Here is a 27,679-nt window from a genome sequence, read left to right on the forward strand (position 1 = left end):
CCTGTTGGGGGGGCGAAGCTTACATTTTAACCTGAATATCCAGCCCTACTCCTGGCACTCAGAGGCACGGAGACGCTGCTGCTGCTCAGTCGGTGAAACGCTCCGCCCGGTGTGGAGGCTCCGTACAGCATGTAGCGACGACTGAGGGGAAACTGCTGTTTATAGTGCGTGTGTCTCCGTTCCGTTTTATCCATGAAATCAGCCTGTCATAGAAGAGTGTGATATCTGTATACATGTACGCGTAAAACTGCATGACCTCCACGTCTCCGGTCTGCGCGGTGGGTATGTTTCACACCAGCCGGGTTGTAGTGTCCCTGCCGTGGCCCTCCGCCTGCTCCGGTCCGCTACACTGATCCGAGCCCGGGTGACCCGCCGGAGCCATGGGTGGGAGTCTGGGCTGCCACCGCTCCATCCCCAAAGACCCGACAGACTTCAGCAGCAGCAAGCGCAAATTCAGCGCCGCGTGCAACTTCGGCCACATCCTGGTCAACCAGGAGCGGCTGAACATCAACACGGCCACCGAGGAGGAACTCATGACTCTACCGGGAGTCAACCGCACCGTCGCGCAGAATATCGTGGAGTACCGGGACTGCATCGGGGGGTTTAAAAAGGTGGAGGACCTGGCGCTGGTGAGCGGGATCGGGGCCACGAAACTGGAGGTGATCAAACTGGAAATATGCGTCTCCAGCCGGACCAGCTCGTCCCAGCACTCGCCTTCCTCGCTGCGTAAAGACCTGGATCACCAGTCGTGCACCGGGATGAACATCAACACGGCCACGCCGGCGCAGCTCATGAGCATCCGAGGCATCACGGAGAAAATCGCCAAGAACATCGTGGCCTACAGGGCGGAGCACGGCCCGTTCAAAAGCATCGAGGATCTGGTGCGGGTCAGCCACATCAACAGCTCGCTGCTGGACAAGATCCGCTTCCAGGTGTTCGTGGAGCGCTCCAGGGCGCCGTCCACCAACACCAACGGAGGGCTGACCTGCACCACTAAGTCCCACCCCAGCCCGACCTCGTTCAGTCTCAGGAGCGACGACCTGGACCTCCCGCCCGGAGGACCGACCCAGATCATCTCCGTGCGGCCCAGCGTGGAGCCCCCGCCCGGGCAGCGGGACGGGAAGGCCGTGGTACGGCTGGCTACCTGGAGCCTGCAGGGCTGCTCCTGCGACAAGGCCAACAACCCCGGGGTCAAAGAGGTGGTGTGTATGACCCTGCTGGAGAATGAGTAAGTATCACCCACTCATCCACAACCAGATTGTTATTATATTTGATTATTATGGAAGCATGGGCTTCATTTGGGTATGGCAAGGTACTGTAGCCAGATTTGAGCTTGAAAGGGTTTTTATCATTATGATGGAGAACAAAGCTGAAAACTATTTGGTCTAATAATCTATCACACTGACCAAATATCTTGTCAGTCATCAGTCATTGATCCACTTTGTCCACAGAAATGTAGTTGAAATAAGCAGGTGTGGAAGTTTTGGTGACAAATGATATTAGATGTAAGGACTTTGCCATAGGGTTCAGTGAATTGACCCCAGTTCATAAGCCCAGTAAGCCATGGCCTTAATATGACACAGCTATTTATCTTTATTTTATTTTTACTTTATTGAAGCACATTAAGTGCCACTGAGATTAAGAATCTCTTTATCAAGGGAGACCTGACCTAGAAAGCAGCATCATGGCAGAGCAACAACATGCTGCAATGTACTGTATAAAGTCAGAATACAGTCAAGACCACACAACAGAAAGAGCAAGATAAAACAATATATAAAACCAAATATACTGTAAATCCAAATTACATAAAAAACACAAAGTACATTTTTATATAAGCGCTCCAAAAGGCAATAGTCTAATATCAATCCAGCAGGTTTCTAGGCCAAACCTGTTTTAATCTGAACCTAAAGTCAATACAGCTCCTTGCTGAGTCTGACACAATCCCAGTTCCCATTATTGTGTGAGTGGTTTAAAAAAAAAAAAACAGTCTTGCTCGCACAGAAAATGAATGAAAGCAGAGCATCACGACCTTGTTCCAGCCAGTAAAAGTGACTGTGTTCTTTTGCCCCGTGTCCAACATTGCTGCAGATAGGAGGGGGAGAAATGGGCCTGTGTGAATCCAGGTTAATCTACTTAGATAAGCTGTGAGTGCAGCTTTTCAGTGGCAGGTTGCACAGTGAATGAATAATCAGATGAATTAAATGGGATTCTACACATTTGCTTTACAACAAACTGTGAGGATAAAAAAAAAAATCTGCTCGCCATGTGTTTATAAACTCTGTGTTTTCAGCATCCGGTTTATTGACTAATTAGAGAAATAAGAGCCTTTGTTCTGCTTCCATTTGTGATCAAATTTGATTGTGCGTATTTGCAATAATGATACAGTTTCAACACTATAGACTGAGGGATCACTGCACAATTGAATGTATATGAGGAAGATTGGGATGATGCAAGGTAGAGAATGTCCAGAGTGTTCCTTGGCACCAGGTTACATTCACTGGGTTGGCTTGGAGGTGGGGGTGGGGGTGGGAGCGCGGGGTCATTGCTGCATGGTGTTATGTCTGCAACTGTCACCGCCAGTAAAATTAGTATCCCATGCTGTGGAGCCATCATATGATCCATCCTAGCCCCGATACATTCTGTTCTCTCGTATGGACAGAATGTTCTGCCGGTTCTGCCAAACTCCATTCAGAAATCTGTCAGTTTGATGTTTCTCTTGCTTATCAGAAAACCAACATACCTCCTAGAATGTAACGTTAGACCTTTTAGGACTTGTTAGGATCCACTCGTCCATTCGGCATACATCCAATACACCAAGCAGAGCTTATTTCATTATAATGTCAACTTTTAGAGCTGGTTCACCTGTTTTTACCGTAACTTTCTCTGCACCAAAATACACTGTCGTGGGTGGTAACAAGCAGCCTGAACCAGTTGATATTTTATTGAAAAAAGTGCTGCTTGGTGTATTGGATGCATGCTGAATTGAAGAGTAGATTTTAACAACTGGTAAAAAGTCTTAAGTCATGTTCTACAAGGTGAGTGTGCTGATAATCAAGGCCACATTAAATTGGCAGTATTTTTAATGGATTTGGTGTGATATTGGTGGATGTAAGTAACCCTTCATACAAGAGGGTTCGGTCCATCCATGTCTAATAGAGCTATGCATAAAGCACCACCACACCCAATGCGCACTCATAGAAAGCCTTAAGCCCCACAGTATCATGACAAAAAAAGCATTTTAACAGGGTGCGTTTTGATAATCAGCGTCGGACCTCCTTTGGCACGGTCACAGATTCCTCCGTCTCTGCCGCCCCTCCGCTTCCCTCTTCCCAATCAACAACCTCCCCAGTAAATCCCCAATACTTCCTCCAGTCATGCCTCCCACTTCCTGTGTTCCCAAGCATAGGTAACAATCCTAATGGCGATATTGGAGGTTCACTGTTGTGGAGGAAAAGCTGGGAAGAGGAGGAGGATGAGGAGGAGGAAGAGGCTATGCGGGCGATACGGTCTGTTTGCATAGGGCTTCAGCTCCGCCGTGTGAGCAATCACAAGATCCAGGCTGAGTTTACAATCTGGGCTGGCATCCCTCCAGGCGCAGGCAGAGAGCTACTGGAGTTCAATGAACTCCTGCTTACCAAAGGTTACACAGCAAACTGAGCTCAGCCACCAAGCGCCTCCCAGGCCTGCTGATATTGGTAATCAGCCAGCCATTAGTCTGCCTCCCACGTCGCCCCCCCCCCCCCCCTCACCGGGCTGAGGAAGTGAAACAGCCCCCGCCGGCTCGCAGCAGTAGGGTTAATATAGGTGAAGGTCTAGATCTGAGCTGACAGAGAGTAAAGTTGAGGAACGCAGACCGAGGATGGCTGCGTCGCTGTCGACTGCACTCCAGGGATCCGCTCTCTCTGCCTGAGAGTTTACACAGTGACTCATTTGGTTGTTTCTGGAGCCGCTCCTCTCGCCATCTGCTTATGTACAGTTTGTCCGTAGCTGCAATCACCTCGAATTGTATGCCCTCATCAGTTCATGGTAATTATCCGCTGTCAGAGAATGGAGTTTGGCAATGATCTTGTCGTAACCTCGGTTTTGCAAAGTTCCCATGCCCCGTAATGCCGTCTGTGCCTCGCACTACGGATGTGTGCAACTTTAAAGCTGCACTAAGCAAGATGTTTATGTGAAAACACACCCGTTGTATCAGTCTAAATCGCAAAGTGGGGCTGCAACAGAGAAGAGTGTCCCATCCCAATTAATTGAGACACTGCAGATTCATCCGATTTGTCCAAATGGAATTCTTGTGCCTGATATGTAGGCAGGTGTGCAGTTTACTGACGTCACCTTACAGGATTTCTGGGTATTGAAGTTTCTTAGTGTAACTTAAGTCAGTTTTTTCTCATTGAAACGTTTGTAGTAGTAAAATGAGCTTGAGATTTGGATCATGGTGCTGGATATCAGTGGGCATCATAATCTAAACACTGAACCCTTTAAGCCCCAAGGTTACTCGAGGTGAGTGTTTTTGTTTTTCGTCCCAGTGTCATGTCATGAGGGCTTGTTTTCAGTGGCGCTGTGCGTCTCCAGCTGACCTCTGACCCGGCTGACAGGCGGCTGATAGGGGAAAGGCCGGCTGAAACCACACACAAAGGGGACAGATCCTACCGAGAACCAGCCTCAGCTTCTCAGAACAGCGCAGAGTGGGAGAGGGAAGAGAGAAAACCAGACAGAGTGATTGACGTCGTCACCCACGGAATGCGGCGAGCCGTCTCTCTCGGGGGTTTCTGTGGGTTTCGTTTCCTCATTGATAAGCGAGTTGTGTATTTGACAGATCAGATCGTTCTTTACATTCACATAATGCAGCTATAACTACAAAGCTGTGGACCTGATCTCAACAAAACCACGTAATGCTTGATGATTTAAACAGCGCGAACTATGGACATACTTATGGTTCTTATGGACATTCGTGTTCAGCCGCTCCGTTCGGTCCAGGTTGTCAGCAGAGCTGGCTGCCAGATGATAACACGGCCCGCTGTGTTTGCGCTGCAGCCAATAAAGCCAATTAAATGATAATGAGTTGCTGGTGATATTCCTGGTCTTTGAGTGACAGGCGCGCAGATCGCAGCTGCTGTTGTCGCTGTCTTGTTAACCACATTACTGTCTAATCCCATCCTCCTCTGCTGTTTGTGGAGCTCGTCCTAACTTTCCGGAGAGCTGCGAGCGGCTGAAACCACACAAGAGAGAAAGTGTGTGTGAATGAGTATTGATTCGTTTGAGTGCACAAGTGTATATTGTTTCCTCGTTTTGGCAAATTCGTACCCTCGTTTTCATTATTTTGTGCGCACAATTTCATAATTCGAGCACAGGTTTTTAGAGCGTGTGCTCAATTTAGCTTATTGTGCAAGTTTCAGATTGATTTCACCCACTTAGTTGATTGCATTCATTTATGTTGTTTAATTTATTTGAATCAAGCTTTTGATAAGGTGTAATGGATAGAGATTTGTTAAGGTTTAGTTCAGGTAAAAACTCCGAGACATTTCCCACTGACAACACTGTTAATTCAAGGCATTATTATTATTAGTAAGAAACTACTGACCATGGATACTGAGAGCTAATGGGCTTCAATATGGGATTGAAATTTCTCCTCACTTTACAAATGAAACAGTGAAAGTGTCGTGACCACATGCAAGCAGCAGAAAGCAGCAGGGCGTCGAATCATGATGATCAGTGGGTTTAGTTGACATCTCTCCAAACTTCTTTTTGGAGCTGCAGAATAAGACAATGTAGATGAGTTGAAACTCTGCTTCAGCATTCGATTTTTATGCTATCGTGCTGCATTATAGTTCTTTTGTGCCAGACTTGCCAGCAGCACCACCAATGTCCTCTTTGGGGAATTTGGCTTTTATAAACTCTTCGGTCAGACGTCATTGTTATTGGTCACCAAATACCCAATGGAAATTTGCAGGTGTCTGGATAGAGCCCTGCTTGAAGCTGATTGGCTTAGAGCTCTCAACACCACACCTCAGCATTGCATTTTACATTGGTTGTCACCAGGTCAGATTTGGCGGGAAATCGTCTGGATTGCTTTATGGCACAAAACAGGAAGAGGGTGCTGAGTTAAAGCTTTCAGAGTTCTGGCAGATGGTGGAAGGAGTGAAAGGCCGATGGAAAAAAACACTTCCAACATGTTGCTCTTCTTCAGTAGAGACAAAGATGCCAGGGAGGGGGGAGGAGGGTCAGGAAGCAACGGGGCTTATGGGAAATGTCTAAATTTGGGGAAACACTAGCACTAACAATACCACTGGTGTGAGACAGAGGCGAACAATCCTCTCCATCATGGTCTCATTTGTTTTCAGTAATTATACCAAGATATCACACGTAATTTGTCAATGACGCATCGTTGATTAAAAATGCCACACATAGCACCTTTAATACTTTGTTACCACAAAATACAGTTTTCCCTGCAGGCACAGCCACTCCCAGGCTAAGTGAGAGAGAGTGTTCACATCTTTACTTGCATGCGTGAGGTTGCAGATACAACACCGTATCGTGTTGATTGCAGTGTACACAAGCCCAGTGCAGCTGTCGGGATTATGCACCCGACCTCCCCGGCCCGCGGCTCCGGATTACGAGCGAGGCAGGAAGGGAGCGTTGGCAGCAGCGTTGCGCACTCCTTTTAAATCCCTTCCAGTGAAGGGAGGGAAGGTCACGATCACACCCCTGCACAGTCTGCCAGATCTGTCAGAAACACAAAACCGTGTCGACTGAACCTCAGACACACCCTCCGCCAAGGCCTGGGTGAACAGGAGCGGCATGTACAGCAGCCTAGTCAACTCAAAGGTGTGCTTTTGTCTGAGAGATTGGATGCAGTTTGCCACAGTGCTTTGTAGGGATGGGACGATATATCGGAATTCAATATGTCGCGATACAAAATTGACAATTCATATCGTGGGGCAGAAACTTTCTATCAAATGTTTGGCTGGTCTGCAACGACTAGAAGAGAAATACATTCCATGATATTTATTTACAAGCCTTGACATGGCTTTCAGATCCAATAGTTATGGCTCCAGATCACAGGACGTGGTTAGATTTAAATACTGAACTTGGCAACACAGTTTTATGGTACTATGAACCTTATAAATGGAACAGACTGCAAGTCACTTTGAAATTAGAATTTATTTTCCCTCTCCATGGTTTTAACGCAATGGAATCTCACATTTTCTGTGATGTTTGTGGATTTCCTTCGTGAATGTCTTTTTGTTCTCGAGTCTTGGAAAAGAAGAGATCTGGATGTCAGTGAGACTGCCGGGTTCAATAAAGGAATCTAGAGAGAGGGAGAGAGAGAGGTGGTGGAGGATGGGTGCTGAGGTCATGAGGACGGGTGCTGCTAGGGAGGTCGGTGCTGAGCTGACGCAGGATGTTGGGTGCTCATGTGGAAATTTCCATTGGCGCAGCATTTCATTGTGGTGGACAGTGAGTTAGGGGCATTGCCCAGCAGGCCCTGCCAGCTAGGAGTCACTGGGGCCAATACAGCACTTTCAACCCAGTTTTCCCCACTGAAACAGACCTGATTTAGGCTATTTCGCCTCCCACTGCAGTACAGCTGAACCTCTGAAAAGCCTTGTATCTTCAGAATGTCAGCTTTCCAGGAACAGAGAAAAACGCACTTGTTTTTAACTGCATTTTTGAGTCTACCCAATGGGGATTTCAAAGGATTTCGTTTCAGTTTTGGGGGATACACTCTGGATCAAACCCTAGGCAACTCCATTTTCGTCAGCAAGGTTGAAACAAAAGATACAAATTTCAATGAGAACGGTCTGCAGGTATGAGAGAGTGAGGGGAAATACAGGACAAACATTAATCAAAATATGAAAAGTGGCGGTCTAACTTGCTGTTAAGGCATTAAAAGGAGATTCAGACCATTAAGAGAAGGACTACAAAGGTTGTACTGTACTGCAAATGCTTGTGACCAAAGACAAAATGTGCTCAACCGCGCTTCTAAAATGCAGAGTGAATAAAAACACAGTAATATGCACTTGAGGCAGAAATAATTGTGTGAAATAGCTGTGTCCGCCCAAAATCTATGCTTATGCTTTCATATTGCTGTAGTCATGCAAAAACTTTGAACCTCCAGTTTTGGTGATTTTCATATTTTAATTTCAGTCAAAGGATTACAGGTTCTTTGCGGCTTGAGAAAATTCTGTGAGCCTTTGTGTATGAAGGCCCTTTCAAAACCCCGTTGGATAAACTCCAAAATGCATGGTGGTCAAGCTGAAAACAAGGCTGTTGAAAAGCTGATATGTTGGAGATACAAGGATTTCACCTGACAGCAACAGTATATAACCCAAGGAACCATGAAACCCCTCAACTGTAGTTAAAGCATGACAATCACCAGAATTGGGAGTTACATGGTTTTCACATGACAACAGCGATATGTTGTCAGCACTCCATCTGTCAGCGCCGTCCACACCTCGACCCGCTGCGTGCTCTTTAGACGAGGAAGGCGAGGCTTTTTTTTTCTCATTCAGCGCCAGAAAATCCTCCGAGGCGTTATTTCTATCCAAGGTCATCTCTCCGCTCGCCACTTCTGATTACGCAACCGCGTCTCTGCCCTCGCATTTGCCTTTAATCCGACCGATGCTGAGAGTCTGTTTCGCTTCATCGTGTTGTGTTTGTGTCTGCAGCGGCGGCGGCGGCACATAACCGGCCCAGACAATCACAATCACAAAGTGTCCGCTTGACATCAAGGACGGCTTTCTGTTGTCACGGTGACACTGAAGCATTGCTCTCTCTAGATGTCACCGAGTCCTTATGTGACCGTTATTATATGACTTTGACTTTAGACTTTGTACGTGTGTACGTGTGTTAATCTGTGCACTCTGTCAAATTCTGAAGGCTTGAAACCGTAAACAACTTTTCCTGTTATGCACCAGTGGCAAGGGTTGAATCCATATGGGTTTTTGAAGGTTGATACAGATAGTTTATCTTTAAATTTGACCGTTTTCATGCCAACAAATTCTCAAAAAATGACAAACATGCAGTGTTTTCCCCCAGATTTTTCTTCTTGTCAGGGTGGAAAAGCCTCTGAAACAGCATTTAGACCATCGTGGGACTCTAAAACTCTCCATTGAAAGCCAGACTAATTAAATTCTTTTAAGCTCTTTAAGGCAGAGTGAAGCAGGTTTTAATGACTGTTGAGTACAATCCTCCCACACCACACCGGAAGGATTCCTCTTGTCAGCCATCTGATATAAAATAATAATAATAAAAACGTATTCACTAGCTGTGGTCAGGGAGGAACTTCCATCATATCACACAGACCGGACAATATCAGTGTTTCTCTGCTATGTGCCATGTCTGATCCTCAGGTCACTTCAGGTCATGGGGGAAGATGAGGACAGGAGTGATGCAGCCAGTGTCTTTCATTGTGCAGTGATCACACCTATGGGAGAGGAAAGGGGCGTTGTCTCTGCCGGCCGCAGCCCTTGTTTGTTCTGAAAACAGGATCTGCTGATTACGAACACGCCGACGTTGCCGTTCCTGATCTCGTCGGCTCTCGGTGTTACGCAACTGGGCGGGGCGGGAGAAACAGCTGGACTTGTAGGAAAATTGAAATGGGGATTATTGATACTGGCGGTTCATTCGTAAATAGGGCCTCTGCGGAACTGTTATGTAAAGATTTCGTTCAGCTAATTATGCCCGTTTGCCCTGGCCCTGATATGACTGTGACATAGGCTTAGTCTCCACTATCTCTGGATTCTGTGGATTGTATAATCTAACCCTATCTTAGTCTTGTCTGGAGCTTTCTTATCTGCGTTGTATGCCCTTCTCACCCTCTTTTATGAGCCAAGCTAAGGTACCCGCTGTACCTTAGTTAACACTAGAAAGGCCAATGAGTTTAGGTATTTCCTTGTGTGATTTGGACGATCTTACGACGCTGGTTTGTACAGAATTTGGGTCTCGGAAATGTCACGGGGAGATATTTCGGGTCTAAAATTCCAAACAAGTGTCAGTTGACCACACTGGTGCAAGCACTGACGTCCACAGATTCTTCCTTCGTTTAGCTGACGCCCTAATGCATGGTGACAGGAAGGGTCGGTAAGCATTGCACAGTGTAATGCGCACTTGGAACTTACTAGAGCCACGCTTGGCACTTGCTCTTCTAAGAAAGTAGGTCTTAATCCTGACAGTTAACACATCCACATTTCCCCGTGCGCTGGGACTGGAATTAGATTCAATTAAAGCAGCTGCTGATACTTCTTCAGCAGGCCGGAACTATTGGGTGAAGGCTGGAGAGGCTTGGAGGTGAAAATGGATCTTGTGTACCCTGGGATCTGCAGATGTGTGGACAGCCAAGGGTCTAATAAATGTTTCCCTAAGCTGCGCGAGCATTCATCAGCATTCATTGGTTTGCCATTGAGCGGATTCAGTGCTGCAATCACGTCACATGGGAATGATTGTCAGAATGACTTTTTCCAAGCAATGACTTGGAAGGGTTCATGGTCTTGTTTGAAGCCATCAAGACGCTGGAACCAAAAATCCAGCAAGTAGTTTGATCACAAAATGACTTGGTATAAGATCAAAATCTTTTGTTGCTTTCATTTGAAATGAATTACCTACAATTGACTACAGGTATTTCCTTGTTGGTGAAGTCACAGAAATCAGGGTCCATGTTCTGTACAACCTCAAAGCTGAGGTGAACAGTATTTTCTGTAGTATTTACCATCTGAAAGCTGAGATACAGTATTTTCTATTAGAAAGGTCACTGCCGTATTTTCCTGTATGACGTGAATGCAGGAGAACTGAATCAATGCAGCGGTCAATCAGAACCTTATGATTCTAAGCGGCCTCATCACAGCCAAGGTTGTCCTTGGGTGACTCCTCCACGCTCTCCTTCACAAGTGCTCCCTGATTACATTGCATACATATGATGCTGGTACCGGCCACCTCACCATCATGGAACTGCACCGGACTGTGTGAATGTGTGTCAGTCTGGATGAAAAGCTCTTCTGTAGTAACAAAGCTGGTGTAACACCCGGCACCAGCAGCATTTCACAAATAGAAAAAAAACTGTTATGCAATGTGATTTTCTCTCATTTAGGATTAGTAGGTTAGAGGTGAGCAAGGTCACTGCAGCGCCACTGGCTTACTTTCATTGTGTTGCACCACACTGAATCATGGTTTAGCATACAGTAGGCCTGCTGCAGACTGGGCTGAGGCTGTAGGGTGTGTGTGCGTGTGTGTATGCATAATGCCTCATGTATTCAGTCAAGGAGACAGTTTTTCTCCTGGCTGGTTTGCACTAAGCCTCTCTCTGGAAGAGCTTGTGGGTGTTAACTAGTGGCACTTTTGGAACTTGTTTGATTGCCTTTCTGTTACAAAAGGCGATTTGCCTCATGTGCTGAGGCCATTTTTAGAAGATGGTTAATCCAAATGAGCAACTGAGGAATGTTTTTACGCACTTGTTTCGCAAATCGTATTGCAAGGCAGTTCCTTTCTGGAGCCAAATGAAGGCAGAGGGATAGAGTTGATCTGTGCAGCAGGAGGCAGCATGAGAGAGGCGGGCTGCTGCTTTGCAATTCATTGCTTTTTATTGTGCTGAATGTTGGTCTGGAAAACGATTTGAAAGTAAACAGATAAATGTTTATTGGGCTGTAAAGGCCTCTCTTCTGCTGTGTAATGATGTGTTGGCACATGGAATATAGCACACCAGTCCAAAGTCCACCGCTTACAGTCAGTGAAATTTTCTCACAGTAGTAGCCAGGTTCGAAAAAATTTTGCATTTGCCCCGAGCAAATGTGATGTTTATTGTGGTGAGGATCCAGTTTGGGTAGTCCCATTATTTTCTCTTATCTGTTGTGTCAACAGTGCATTTGACTAGAGGACAGTATATAATTACTGTACACGTTGTAACAGAATAATGCATAACCCTAGTAATGCCACCCTGGTTTTGGCTTGTGTAATATAAGATGAAACTTTATTATTCTCTGTGGGGAAATTGGTAGCATTGGATGTAGCATGGAAAAACAAAAGAAAAATATATAAGCTGTTGATGAAGTTTCTGTAGGTGGCTCTCTTTTCTTTGTCTGTTCAGCCATGGTGGCTATCACTGCTCATGCTAGCTACCCAGTTCTTCTTCTGTTTATTCTAAACAAACCAGAAACGTAAAATGCATCACTTCCTGTGCAGCAGAGGATTTTTCCCAGGAAAGAGCTGTGGACAGTAGAAAAGCTTATAGGAACTGGGTATCAGTTGAATTACTATTGTGTCATAGGAATCAGTGATACAGCAGCAAAACAGACATTTATTTATATTAAAATGTTGCAGATTATTACCTTAAATATGAATTGCCAAATATGAAATATGTGCTATATATATATGAATATGAGCAGTGTTGTTAGTGTATAAAAATGTCAAAATAAATCTCTCTCTCTGCTCCCAGCATCAAGTTACTGGCAGTCCAGGACCTGCTGGACCGGGAGGCGCTTGACAAGGTAAAGTCTGAGCTCCCCACTTTACTGGTCTTAGACTGGGACAGATCCTTCCACTGGTCTGGCTGAGTGGGAGGACTGGCCGGTGCTGATAGGGGCTTTGATTTGCAGCCTTGTAAATTAGATGACTCACCACTCAAGGAAATGCACTCAGAAAGCTAAAGCTCAATGTTTCCCATTTATTTAATCTGTTGCTCTTATGCAAATGTCCCTGCTTTCCTCTCTCGGTTGTTGCACTCTCTCTCTCCCTCTCTCCCAAGTGTAAATGTCTTCTATTTCTAGGCTCACATTTGGGTTTGAACTGTGTTAGCGCTCTCCTGTGCTTTCACTGCTATAAATATGACAGTTGTTGCTATGTGTGGAGGGTGTCTTCTTCAGCGGTGTCGGGAATCGGGATACATACAAACACACTGCCTGCTTCTATCTCGTCCACCAGACCCCCTCTGTTCCTGTGTTATGTTCAGTACCAACACAGTCTCACCACATTTTGTGAAGAGAGCACAAACTGATGTATTGTGGACACAAATAATGTGAAGGTTACGTTGGGATTATATGACAGTAGCAGGAACTGGATGCAACATTTTCGCGTTTGTCTAAAACAGTGCTTCTCAATCCTGGTGCTGGAGTACCACAGCCCTGCTGGTTTTCTATTTTACCTGGTAGTTGATACACCCGGTGTCCCAAGTCATTCAGTCCTGATTACACCAGGTGAATGTAATTAACTACCAGGTAAAATAGAAAACCAGCAGGGTTATGGTACTCCAGCACCAGGATTAAGAAGCACCGGTCTAAAAGTTACCAACGGATTCTAGATTTTGGTGATGATCTGTATCTGGGATTTCCTACATTTGACGATCTTGTTTTTTAGCTATAACTATCATGTTGCATTCATGTGCTGATAGGGAAAGGTTAAAAACAAGCTAAAACGATTTGGTTCAGGTTAGCTAAAACAGCTAAAACAATTTGGTTAAGGTAAACGGGTAGGTAAAACAATTGGTTTAGGGTCACGTTTATTCAACTAAAACTTTGGTTAAGGTTAGTCAACTAAAACAGTTTGGTTGAGGTTAAGGTTTTGGTTATGGTTAAATAAGAAAAACTTTCACTGAAAATGAAAACTTCACTCACAGTAGACAGTTGGAGTTGAAGGTAAATGTATCTGCCTATCTGCACCCCCGACCTCTGCACTCCACTGCACTATTTCAATGTCAAACTGCCTGTTTCCAGTCATGTCTCCTTCATGTAATCCAGTGATTCTCAACCTTTCTCATATTAAGGACCGCTAATTTAGTCCACATTAGAGCCACGGACCCCCATTTGGTGAGATTTTGTCTCTCGGACCCAAATCTAAGATCATTTTATTGTCAGATATGATTTTGTCTAGAATTCCATGACTATCTGTATTGCAGGTAGAGAGATAACAGAGAAACTATGATCAAAACAGTCATTCTTCTACATTCTCTAATTGTGTCAACTTGTGTCAACTTGTGTAAATGAAATAATGGTGAAGTTTAACAATTCATCAATTTGCTGGGGATCCCCTGGAACCCCCTCAAGGACCCCTGGTGGTCCCCGGACCCCACGTTGAGAACCACTGATGTAATCCTTTCCTGGTGGGAGAATGGATTTCTCTCACTAGACGTCGTGCTCTTTTCACAAAATTTTGTGCGACCAGGCTGTTAGTACGGTGGCCGGGGGAAAACCCTTTGTTGCATGGATATGATAGCTTAACACCAGCAGCTGTAGCAACAAACTAGCTAAACATGGCCCACTAATACATACAAAAGACATCATAGAATCAGGTCACCTCACTGTCCTGCTGCGTATTCCTCAGCCTAGAGAGGCAGGTGGATGGCACAAACGCACTCATGCGGATGGATACCTAAAATGTCGGAGATTGACGTGCGGCTTAATGCAAAATGACGCGTTCCTGTTTAGCCCGCATAGAGGTTTTTTTTGCACACATGTAATGTCATTTTCTATATTGGCTGCTAGATGGATCCTTGGCAGAGAAATGGAGCTTGGTTCTCTCCTGGAAAGGGAAGTAGGTCAACAGCACCAGTGTCTCAGAGAGAAAGTGAGAGAGAGAGGGAGAGGGAGGGAGGGAGGTGGTGGGAGGGTGAGTTACTTTTGGACAAGTGGTGGCCCACATCGCTCCTGCCATCCTCCCACACAGATTTTCTGCCTGTTTTACCGTCTGCTCTGTCTCATCTCGGCCCTTCGCGCTCCCTCCTTTCATCTCCCTCTCCCTCCGATGTCTCTTTCTGCAGACCCGATGGGAAACGCTTTTCGTCTTCTGTCACATGTTTCGCTCCACTCGCCCCAACACAACTTGCCATAATGTATATTTTAGTAGTCTATGGTAGTTTCGATTTTTTTCCCAGTGATTTGATTGGTCTTGTGCTTTGATCCTAGGGTTGGCATGGGTGTATGTGAAGAAGTGGGTGTCTAAACTAGGGTTGGACTGATATATTGAGCCGATATTGGCCTTTTATCAAAAGTCAGATATCCGGGGGGAAAATTCTGGGGAAAAACTGAATACTCTTGGCATGAGTCAAATGAGGCATGAGTCAAATGCATGGCATGAGTCAAATGAGGTCAAATTAGAAGATCAGATGAGGCCGACTCCTCATGTGAAACTCGGAATGGCTTATGTTTACCATGGTGTTTAACCTATGCTGGACTTATATGGGTGAAGTGGCCTATGAAGAGAGCAGGTTGACATTACGTTTACTTCAGAAGCAGGATTAAATTTGTTGTTTGAATAAAGTGAGTACAAATGATGAGACAGTGTGTGGGAAGTTTTGTTCTTTTAATTTTAATTTTCCTACGCACCTGTCACTAAGGCATTGTTAATTGTAATTTTTTCCCCACAAAAGCTCTCTGCACTATAACTTGACTCGTGGCTGTCAACTGGGTATGGCAAGGTGCGGCACTACTTATGAGTATTATTTTATTTTATTTTATTACCTGTTTTTGATTACCTTTGTACTTGACTTCCTTGGCACTGTTCCGCCAACTACTGCTGTGGCACCTGAATTTCCCCCAGGGGATCAATAAAGTGCAATCTAATCTAATCAAATCTAAATGTGATCTTGGTTTTTATCATTATAATGGAGGGCAAACCTCAAGCAAAAGTTGCCAGAAGTCTATTTGGAAGCCATATCTGATAGTTTGGTGACCTACAGCTAATAATTTATCACATTGACCAAATAATATCTTGTCAGTCATCAGTCATTGCTCCACTTCATCCCCAGAAATTTTGAATTTGGAAAGTTTTGATTGCAAATTGATTTTAGATGCAGAGACTTTAGTGAATTCACAGCCCTGACTTGACTTGACATTTTTCTGTGTTTGATCACTTAGAGTGTGTGTGCTGGAGTTAGACTGTTGTTGTGTTTTGCTGCTGGGCTCTGTGGTAATACTTACCCCACATAGCTCCCCGGAGGAATCCCTAAAGACCCATAGAATCAATAATGTAGTGGTAAATAAAAAGGAGGGTGACCTATGACCAGTCAGTGATCAGCTTAAGGCAAACAAGCACCAATATAAAAACAACCAGTTATTTTAAGAAAAGCATTAAGATTTTTTTTTTTTTGACCTCAAAAGACCCTATCCCCATACAATTTACATCACTCTGATACTATTTTCTACAATGTATACTATGGAATTACATCATGCCCATTTATGTCAGCATAGAAATGTGGGTTAACTGAGTTTAGGTGGATTTTCATCACTTCAATTTGAATGAAGAATTTCAGTATTTTTAGGTCTCATCTCTAGTCTAGCAACATCCAGATCATTGTAATAAAACGTCCATGAGAAGATTTCATTGCGACTTTACTTGGCATTTTTGTGTGTTTAGTCACTGTTGTCCTCCTTCTGTTTTGTAGCTAAGGAACTCTCTGTCGTCTTGTGGTTGAGCGTGGCCTGATGATTAATTCTACTGTAAAAGGCCATGTTTTTTTGCGGCGGTTGCTATGAAACGGAAAGCCTTTTGCGCAGATCCAACGATTAATGTAACACGGTCACATCATGGGATATGGACTAGCTCTCCACCGCATAAAAAAAAAAAAAACCTGCTTTAACATTCTGCACGGAAGTGAGTACAAACGCGCGCACCCACACACACACTCCCACACACACACACACACAATCCCTCTTCCCTTCTCACACACACGCGTGCAACAACTTGTTGTAATTGTTCTTCTTGTGTCATCTGCTACAGTTTTGCCTTAAGGAAAACGGCTTCCAATCCTCTAATTTTTTTTTTTTTCCCATGCTTTGCTGGAAATATATACAGCGTTTCGGTGCGTGTGGATGCTGGCAACATGAGGCAATCATCTGGTGCTCTTCTGAAAATCTGTCTGTTCAGTGTCGTGTCCGCCTACATTTCTTGGAGCGGAAAAACTTGACCCTTACCGCTTTGCATCCCGAGTCCTCATGTTTCAGACGGCACCGCGGGGTTTGACCTGACGTGGGGGGGGGGGAGACGCCACACAGAACGGTGGCACTGGATCCTGGGACCGTTTTTTTTACCTGGGGAATTGAAAGAGGCCTCACATGTACCACCTGATATTTTTTCTAGCCTCTGTTGAATCGGGTCATCTCATGAGATCCAGATCTCTGTGTCAAGAGAGACCTGAGAACAAAAAAAAACATCCATAATGATGACAAAGAAAATCTCTAACCTAAAAAAAATGTGATATAAAATCATTGAGGGTGGCAGGAAGTTCTGATTTCAAAGTGTTCATAGCACCAGAAACCAACTAGCGAACTAAACTAAACCAGTCCTGTGATCTGGATTTAAAAGCCAGTAGAGATGTGAGGTACAGGAGCCTTTATAGATAAATATAACACAATCCATTTCCCTTCCCCTTGTTGAAGAAGACCACCCATTTTTTTTTCTTTTTTAATATAAATCACAATGGTGAGTCTAAAAGGTATCTCCTGTAACAAAACAGAAGGCGCTGTGGTAAGCTGCATCCAGTGGCTTCAAAGTGGAGGAGGCGGCCTGTGAATCCATAATCAACCGCAGACATGACTGTGGATTGTGCAATAGGTTTTTGTTTTTTGTTTTTTTCCATTTTCTAAAGAGAAGCATGCTGCGTTTCTGTGCAAAAATCCAATTTCAGTTTTTCAGCAAGGTGTTCCCACAAAAGAGAGTAAAACACATTAGGGAACGGAGAAGAAAGAAATCCTCACAGACTGTGTTGGAACATGCTTGATGTCGACCAGGTTTTACAGCCCCCGTCTGCACCATTGATTAACACTGATTACAGTAATTAGATAATTAAATCCTTGGCAGTGGAAGAAACGGGACTGTGCTTCTTTTAATAAATGTACTGGAGCGTTATTTCCTCTACCTGGCCTAGTCCTAGTACCCGGGCAGCCAGACCGGCTCGTAGGAGTCTCCGTCTCTTGCCAGGTGATTCCTCCCCGGCCCCGGGACTCCTGCCAGGGCCTTGACTTGCTGCGCTCGCATTTTGGTCACCGCAGGTTGAATTATGAGGGCGTTTTGTGTTTTGCCAAAGCACTATCGGCGAGCAATTCATCCTCGTATCCCGTACAGGCTCCGTGGCCCCCAGGGGGACTATGATGAAAGTAAATCCTGTTGGGGTTTTCTAACCTCCTGGCAGTTTGAAATTGCCTTATTATTATTATTATTATTATTATTACTCAGTGGTGGGCGGGTGGAAGCAGAGTGCGCTTCACGGTGGTTGTAGTGCAATACGTCTCACTGCAGCCTGAGGAAGATGCAGTAGAGACAGTGAGGTGACCTGATGGATTTCTCAGCCTCGCTGCAATGGTAATTGGTGTTATTTCACTGTGGGACCCTCTTGGTGAGGCTGTATGGGTGTGTGTGTGTGTTCTTGTATTGCTATACTTATGAGGACCAAATGTCCTCGCAAGGATAGGAAGATGGAAATCCTCCAAAGTGGGGACATTTTGCCGGTCCTCACTTCTACAAGGAGTTAGGATTTACGGGTTAAGGTTAGAATAAGTGATAATCTGTGAAATCCTCATTTTTTTAATTTTGTTTGAGTCACCGTTATTACTTAAAATGTTAATTGGTGTGATTTCACCATGGGCCACTCTGAGTGAGGCTGTGCGTGTGTGTGTGCATGTAGGTGGGGTTCCTCTGGCTCTCCTGGCGTCCCACAGGGAGGCTCTTCCTCTGTGGTTAAATATAGAGCCAGTGGCAGGTCAGCCGGAGCGGGAATCGGGAGCCTCCGCGTCCACGTTCCTCTCTCCGCTCTTCCCCTTCCACATTGCTCCCGTTGCTTCCATTCGTTCCATTTTGACACCGAGCTGCCCAGCGTGCGCTATCCCCCCCCCCCCGCGGCACGTTACACCACCGCCGGCCCGGTCCTCCCTCAGCGGTGTCGACAGAACAGGCTTCCTCTTTCTGAGCGCATTTCCTCCGTCGAGATGAGATGAGATGGGACCACTTGAGTTCATTGAACTCTGTGTTGTTTCTTAGCGACTGCTGAGTAAGACATGTTTTTGCAGACAACCTGAAAAACTGTTGGATCTGCCCTCGAGCGTTAGAATAAAGGGTGACACTGTTTAAACTGAGCTGTGATGCATTACAAGCAGGTTAGAGGCCATTAGAAGCAGAGATAAACCTTCCTTACAATATAATCATCAGACAAACATCAGAAGATAACTTTTAATTTAATATCATGTCATTAAGTATTCAACCCTGTACATATTTTGAATATTGTGTTTATTATATCATGCTCTGATTCAAATAATTATCAACTCACAATGTGGTTATAATGTGCATATGTGGGTTTTAGTATACAAACATTTCTCTGAGGCAGAGCGGCTCTGGAGGCAGGAATAATCTCAGTGGGTGTAGCCACAGAACCACAAAGATGGGCCTCTGGTCAAAATATAAATATACATTTTAAATATTTTTTGTTCATTTATGACCATGGCATTCTTGGAAGGTCAGCAGCTAGCTAACTAGCTTACCTAAATAGCTATAAGATAGTTTAAATTTGGAAGGTCAGCTAGGCTAGCTAGCAAACCAAGATAACTTTTTATGGCTAGACTGCATTTTTCCAGTCAGAAGCAGAGTGCTAGGCTTCATGATATTAGCTTCCTCCTCTCTTACCTCTTGTCTTTTTCACTGGGCTTCAGGCTAACGTTAGCTTAGCCAGAAAAACTGGTTCTTTGGCTCCGCCCACTGAGGTTTAATTCATCCAATGAGATTATTTCTGCCTCTGAGAAACTACAACTACATTCTGCTTATAATGCCTTATGAGCAGCATTTCAGTGTCTGTTACCAAAATAAACTACGTTCTGCTGTGTCAAATCAAACTAACAACAAATGTCTTCTCTGTGCATAGCGCTGTTTTTATTTTGTCTTCATGACTTGGTGTGTGTTGACAGGCTGATGACTACAATATACTGTGACTGATAGTATTTCTCCCTCTGTGTTGTGTTGCAGTTCTGTGTGGAGTTGAACCAAGGCACACTGGCCAGCGTACGCAAGTGGAAATGGCCTCGGGGGCTGTGGAAGAGCGCTGTGTCTGAAAAACCCACAGGACACTTCAGCAAGGTATGGCAGCCTATGATGTCCCTCTCTACCTGCTCTGTCTTTGTTTAGTTTGCCTAATTACATATTTATTGTAGTATTGATTGATTCTTATTATTATTGAAATACATTCAACAATAGTTCTAGGGTTCTAGGGGAATTTGTTTTTATTTTTCATGAAAATGGTCACATTTAAAGATATTGAATATGAGCTATCGGCAACTTCGACCCAAAAATATCGTAGGGCTGGACGATAATTTAATATTATTGTTTATTGTCTTTCAGTGGGGTTATATTGTGATGATATGGTGATTATAGGATATCGAGACACACAATTCTGAGTCTGAACTGATGAGAACAAGCTAATTTTATTTAGAAAAGAAGAAGTATGGTAGGAATATTATGTGAAAATTTCAGTTTAGTTTGACATCACACCAAACCATTACCATTCGGTTCAATATGATGAACATTAATATGATTATTTAACCTGATTTCGCTTATGTGAGCCATATCGTTATATATATCGATATCGAAAAAAATCCTTATGATTATCGTGATATTGATTTCAACCATATCGTCCAGCCCTAAAATATCGGTATCGGCTTTCAAAAACCCATATCCGTCGAACCCTACTTGTTACTACTGAGCGTAAAAAACCTTTAAGCTCCATCTTCCCCAACAAGTTTTTTTGAATCAATATAGAGCGAGGCCATGCACTCCACACTGTTTGCTTTTCAAGGGCATCGGAGGCTCCAGTAAAACTAAAACCTCGGTGATTTATTCGGCCCTCAAGAGGTTGCCGCCTTTCTCGCTAATGTCTGCCCAAACATCAGCGAGACCTCGGGACAGATAGAGCCGTTCGTCCCCCAGCGGAAACGCAGCCAGCAGATGAACCCTTTATGATATAAGCCCGGAGCCGGGGTCCGGCGCGTCTCCACGGCCGCGGCTCTCGGTCACGGAAGATGGATGGTTGAGATAATGAGGAGGGGTCGTAAAATACCCCCCCCCCCTCCAATGCCCCTTTTATCCCACCAGACTCTGCAGTTTATCAGCCTGCTGTATTGTCGGGATGCTCAGGAATGGGGCCATAATTTTGCCCTGCTGGAGAACAGAGTCTGGCTTTGATTGGATTACCAGGCAGCACTTTACTCGGAGTGGTGCTCACAAGGCATTATAATGCGCCATACTGCGTCATAAGCACATTGTGAATGCATGGTGATTATTTAAATTTAAATTACAGTCAGAGTCGAGCGTCAGATATAGTAAAAATGAATGAAAAAATGATTATGTTAAATATAAGGATGGGACGATATATTGAAATTCAATATATCGCAATACAAAAGTGTGACAATATGTATCGTGGGGCAGAAAAATGAATTGCAATATCAGCTCTATGTTATTCTGCTGTAGTAATCACAAATGAGACGCTTGACCATCACAGTTTCACAAGCTCTCCATCCAAATTATATTATTGTCACTTTGTAATGACATTTTTAAATTGTTGTTTACATTCTAGCGAGCCAATGCCATCACTAGAAAGATCTGTGTCTCAGAAATAAACATAAATCTGCACAGTCAGACTTTGTTGTCATGGAACTTTTATTTATGACATCGTATCGTGGTTGTATTGAATCGTGAACCCCATATCGCGTATTGAATCGTATCGTGAGAGAAGCATAGTCTCATCCCTAGTTGAATATGAGGCAGCTGTTGAATGTTGAATTGAATGTAGTTTTCTGTTTCTCTGTGTTCTACTGCTGTTGTTTTGCACACCCTCATAATGCTGTAATTCATAATTATATAACTTTTAATTCATACATTTCTTCATTACTTAGTATGTTGTTGAAACGTCATCATTCTCAGTTGCGTTATGTTTAAATACAATCCATCTGCTCTATTCTTACTTATATTCTGTTTTTCCTCACTGTGTTATCACTATTTACTGCTGGAGTGAGTCCATTTCCCCACGGGCTCATTAAAGCTCTTATCTTACTGTGTATTTGCATTTACAAAAAAGCCTTTTAGAATGAGCAGAGACCGATAGAATTTGATAACTGGGAATAAGTCGTTGCTAGATGAACTTTTATCTATAATACATCTCTATGTATGAAACTAGGCCTCTTTTGTTTTTGTGGTTATGCGATAAAGTGACATATATATCAAGAAATGGTCGTAAACCATTTATTAGGGTTTGCGTCGGGGCCATTTAAGGAGGGCAGCTTTTAAAAAAAATCTGACTCCCACAATTTCCCACGATCCTCTGTTCCCAGGGAGCGAGCTACTCCGGCTTTCTGTGGGACAGCTCGTCTGGTATCGACCTGAAGGATGCTGCAGTCCTGGAGTCTCCTGTTGTCAATGGCAACGGGAGTCACGCCTACCCCCAACCCTACCTGGCTCACTTCTCTGTAAGTCATGATAAATTGATATTGGCCTTTTATTCAAAATTGGATCTGGTCCAGTCTGGTCCATATGATAGATATGATGCAGTTTGTTTTTTATTGTAGAATTGATCAATACTGCACTGGTTGTCTATGGGAAGACCTGAACCTGAATTGATTCTAATGCAACATTTTGATCAGTTTTCCACATAAAGTACGCATAAATATGTTCTAGTTGTTGTTTCAATGGAGGGTTTTCGTGTCCCATGATGGTCTAAATTCTATTTCAGAGGCTTTTCCTCCTTGAAGAATAAAATTCTGGGGGAAACACTGAACATTTGTGGGGTTTTTTGGCATGAAAATTGTCAAATTCAAAGATAATGAATATTGCTATAGAATAGCAGCTATTGGCAGATTCAATCCAAAAATATCCCGATACTGGTCAACCCAAACCGATAGCTCTGTGTATATCTCTGTGTGTTTAGTTCGGTTGCTGTGAGGTATCATGATTATTGCCAGTATGACCAGACTGACCAAATGGTGTTTTTCCACTAGATTGGGTCCTCAGAGCTGACGGTGGTGAACATCCACATGCGGGCCTCAGCTCAGCCAGGAGAGTCCAACGGCAAGAACCACAACTCAGATGAGGCCAAGTCCCAACGCCTCTCCCCCGGCATCCAGGAAACACTCAAAGGTCAGTGTGGAAGACTGGAACGAGCCAGTATCAAGGCCGACATCTTCTCATACAATAAAACCATTTATATTTAAGGAGAGAGGGTTTGTTGTTGAGTTGTTTTATTACCATCTATACAGCTTGGCAGCATTTCAAAATTATGGTTGGAGGATGATATCATGTTTGAAGTTGTTGGAACAGGTTTTGCTAGCAGTGCAACAGTCAAATATGCTCTCTTTCTTTGTTTGAACTTGTGTAAATAAAACTCGTTCTGCCATAGAAACTGCTGAATCACAGGACTGCAACAGTGTGTTTGCGAGAGACAGATTGTCCTCATTGAAGGAGGAAAGTTTCCTCTTGTTTATATCCATCCCTTCATCTCTCCCCCTTCCCCTCTGCGGCCCGCAGGCGAGAAGGAGCTGGTGGTGCTGGGAGAGTTCGGCTCGTCGCCTCAGAGCTCGGAGCTGGACGTCCTGAGGAAGGAGAAGCTGTGCGCCCTGGTGCCGTCCAGCCAGTTCACCAACATCAGCACCCGCTCGCCGCAGGGCACCCAGTGCCTGGATAACATCTGGGTCAGCCGCTCGCTCAAGAAGATCTACTCAGGTCGGTGTTTGTTCGGGGGGGGGAGGGGGGTTGGTGCAGTAGTAGTAATTTTGAAGGTTTTTGAAGGCTGATACTTTTGAATTGAGGCTGCTGATAGACGATATATTGTGCTAATGTTGAAATGCTTTAAATTTGACTATTTTCATGCCAAAAGAAGTTTAAAAACTACAAGTATGCAGTGTGTCCCTCAAACTTATATTCTTGTCAGGGTGGAAAAGCCTCTGAAACAGCATTTAGACCATCATGGGACACTAAAACTCTCCATTGAAACCAAGGATACTACTACTACCTCTGCTCTATGACTGCTACTACATTTTCATACATACTTGTGTGGAATCCAATCAAAAGGTCATATTAGAATCAGTTCAGGTTAGACAACCAGTGTAATATTGATTAATTGTAAAATAAATATGTAATCAAGTAAACTGCATCATATCCATCATATCAGAGGTGGACCACACTGACTGGCAGATATCCAACTTTCATAAAAAGCCAATATAAATCAATCTAGTAGACACCGACTATGTGCATTTTCAGTGTAAACCAATCCATCCCTGCTCTCTCTAGATCTAGGCTCATACTCTGGTTCACTTGTTGCATGTTTACCTCAGTCTGTAAATGTCCCCGCTGACTCCCCCACCCACCTCCTTGTGTCTCCTGCCTCCGACAGGCCACTGCACGGTAGTGCGGGAGGGCCTCACCAATCCCTGGATCCCGGACAACTGGTCGTGGGGCGGCGTGGCGTCGGACCACTGTCCGGTCGTGGCCGAGTTCTTCGCCGACGTGGCGCCCAAGGAGCTGAGCCGGCCCGGCGTGGCGGTGGTGGACAGAGGGGACATTATGCCCAAGCACGAGCGGTGACGACACACACATCGGAGACAGCGGTGTGGCGGACATATCGTGCCAACGACATATCAAAACTGACTCCTAGTCCTGCCTGGATCCTGCTTTGTCTTGGTTTGCCGTGGAGCAAAGAGATTCCTGACGAATGTGAAGAAGTGCCAAGATTGCCTTTTCGGTTTCCTTTTATCAATGTATAATAGTCACTGTAAGTAGTAGAAGAGCCATGAAAATGTCCCGGACGAAATGAAAAAGATATATGCTGTACTCTGTCATAGACGAGCGTGCCAAACATTTTCTATATGTATATGAAATAAAACAAAATTGATAGATGTTCCAGCGGTGTGTCTGAAATCTCGTGGCGTTTTACATGACATGCAAATAGCCTCGGTATCAGGGGATGGGATCTGAATTGGGTGCGAGGCGGCACTTCATCTGCGGTCCAGAGGCTCTACTGTAACGCTCATCTGTTCTGGCAGTGGAGTGGAGGATAACATCTCCGCCGTTAGATGAAGGCCGCTCTATTAAATTATGTAAGCCGTCCCTTTCTGTGCGCACGTGTGAGCTGCCATCTCCCTTCCTCTGTGATGGAAATGAGGAGGCCGGGCGCGGTGCCATCAGAGCTGCCTCCGCTGCTTATCACTGCCACAGACTTGTGTAAGAGGAGGCATTCTATCATGTTGTTGCAAATGTTGTTACTGGTTGCCAATAGAGGTTGATAAAGGTCCTCTGTCGCTTAATGCCCCTTTAACGTCTCATTCTAAATATCAAATCATACACAAAAAAAATGATTATTTTGTCGTGTTTTTATATCAAAATCTCATACTTTTACCTCCTGGAAAGCAGAAAATCTTTAGTAGTGACATCACTGTGTACCAGGAGGCGACCAACCAATAAAACTATCAGATTTTTAAGCAATCCCACCTCTACACCCTTCCCATCAAATGAAATTGCCTTTCTCTCCCTAACTGATCTCCCATTGGTTTACACTTTTGAATGATCCCTCCTCCGCATTATGTCCCGCCCCAACATCCAATCACATTAAGGAAGTGAGACGCTCTCAAAATCCATTTCATTGTGACTTTAAGTCTTGCGGACTCCCATATCTAGCAAATATATAAATTCCCCATCATACATTCAGAACTGATTTTCTAGCTACTACTTCCCGTACAGTCAAGTTGTAGCACAGTTTTGAAAGCTGTCTGGACTCATTGTGATGCCAGGGTTGTATCTTCCAAAGAACACATCAACCCGTGACGCCCAGTGCTCTTACAATTACAGAGAGGAACAGAGCAATAAATTATTCAGCGGACATTGTCCTCATTTGTTGCTGTTGCTGCAAGAGGCGAGATAACCCGACATCTCCGTGCGGTTTTAGAGGACGGGGCCGGCTAGTCTGCATGAGAATGACCTGAAATGCTCCAACAAACATTAAAGAATATTCCCCAAACAGACTTTCACTGTTTAGTCTATACAGTGATAGGGCTTGGAAGTATGCAGCTGCCATTTTCTAGACCCATCCTTGAAGCGATGAGGGAAATGTCAAGGCCTAGGTCACGTCTTGGAGAGGGCGATATGACGCCATTGTCAGTATATCGTCTATCACCATAAGATACACATTTGCTGATCTATAAATCTAGAGGTGATGTAATGGGATCAGGAGGTCCTATATATATATAGCTATAAAGAGTGCATGGGTTCAGGGAGGACAGCAGTCACAATGCAAAGCTTTATTTGTCCTATTTCCAGCTGGCAACGACATGTCAGCTGATGTTTATGATGATCATCTGGTGGATTATACTTCTGATTGCCACTGACTCACATGGGCTTACAGGATTGTACTGGATCCTCTCTGCATAGATTTATAGGTCATGTCTTGTGTAAGCATTGTCTGCTACTGCCCTCTGGTGGCAATGTAGTTTAACTACAAGCAGATTAGAAACTTGACAATTTAAAGAGATCAAGTTTTCTTACAATATAATCAGCAGACAAACATCAGAAAATTATATTCAATTGAATATCATGTCATTAACTATACATTAACTGTAACCCCTACATTTTTTGCACATTGTGTCTATTATACCATGCGGTCATGCACTCACAATGTGTTTATAATGCGCTCATGATGCCTTATAATTCCACCACATCCACAGCCAATACATTTTTGAAATATAAAGGTAGCCACCTGTTATAGCTGTCATCCTATGATTTTCTTGGTGTATTTTGGTCAGTTTGAGCTCTGTTTCAAACACAAAATCTTGCCTCTTCTAACACCCACACAGAAATTTCATGAATTTGTCAATACGGCCAGTTAAGCTGTGTTGATCGACTCTGCCCATCTGCAGCCAACGCTCCTTCACCAGCCTGCGGTACCAAGTTGTCTCCACAAGTGGACAAGCAACAGAGCCGGGTCCAAGGAGCCGGGTGGATGAACAGGTGAAGAGTCCGGTCCGCGTGGAGCCAATGTGTAGACAGACACCTTTTGTCCAGCATGTCATTGCTTGTAGGTGTCAGTCAACATTGGGTCTCGCTGGTTTCCAGTTTCCCAGTGAAACCAGAGCTTGATGAATGGGACCAGTGACACCTCTGCGCAGAGGATGGCAGGTGTGCGTTCTTACAGGTTTGGTTACCGAGGGCGACAGATAGGGTTGTCGCTCAGGGTATTCAGTTGAGCGACGACACTCTCCTTTTCCTTATCGATGCCCCGCACTGACAAGAGCTACAAATATTCAACAGGGACTCTGTGTGGCTCAGTATGGTCTAGCATTAGGGTGAGACCTTTTTTCATTCTGTCATTTTCATTGATTTTTTTCTTCCCACTTAATCCTTTGGGGGGCTGGCGCCTATAGAACAGAATCAATTCAGATTAAGGGCTTCCCATAGAGAACCAGTGTGGTATTGATCCATTATTCAATAAATATGTAATCAAAACAAACTGCATCATATCCAGCCGCTGTCACTACATTCTGGGCCCTACTTTTTCACAAATGTAAAAAAAATAAAAATACTCACACAACAAGCCCATTTCCTTGGGAGATCCGTTTTATTTTGAGTTTCCAGCGTCTCTGAACATCACAAAAAAGTAATTCACATAGAAAAACACATCACATACAAATACCATATTATAGGATTGTATCATATAGGGGGGTATTTGAGGTGACGTAGC

At 44.3% G+C, this 27,679-nt stretch overlaps 1 protein-coding gene across 1 annotated transcript; it reads left to right on the forward strand.

Moving 5' to 3' along the window:
• Positions 1–24,827, forward strand: eepd1 (endonuclease/exonuclease/phosphatase family domain containing 1). Its single transcript, XM_071538203.1, has 7 exons — positions 1–1,228; positions 12,428–12,479; positions 19,933–20,043; positions 22,290–22,424; positions 22,953–23,091; positions 23,479–23,673; positions 24,344–24,827. Exons 1-7 carry the CDS (start codon positions 381–383, stop codon positions 24,532–24,534), a joined length of 1,671 nt encoding a protein of 556 aa, XP_071394304.1. The 5' UTR covers positions 1–380; the 3' UTR covers positions 24,535–24,827.
• The last annotated feature ends 2,852 nt before the right edge of the window (positions 24,828–27,679 follow it).

Source organism: Centroberyx affinis, unplaced genomic scaffold (genome assembly GCF_046629955.1).
Source record: "Centroberyx affinis isolate AG114_WGS23_722 - 3 ecotype Tasmania unplaced genomic scaffold, CSIRO-AGI_Caff_v1 ptg000018l_1, whole genome shotgun sequence".
Lineage (NCBI taxonomy): Eukaryota > Metazoa > Chordata > Actinopteri > Beryciformes > Berycidae > Centroberyx > Centroberyx affinis.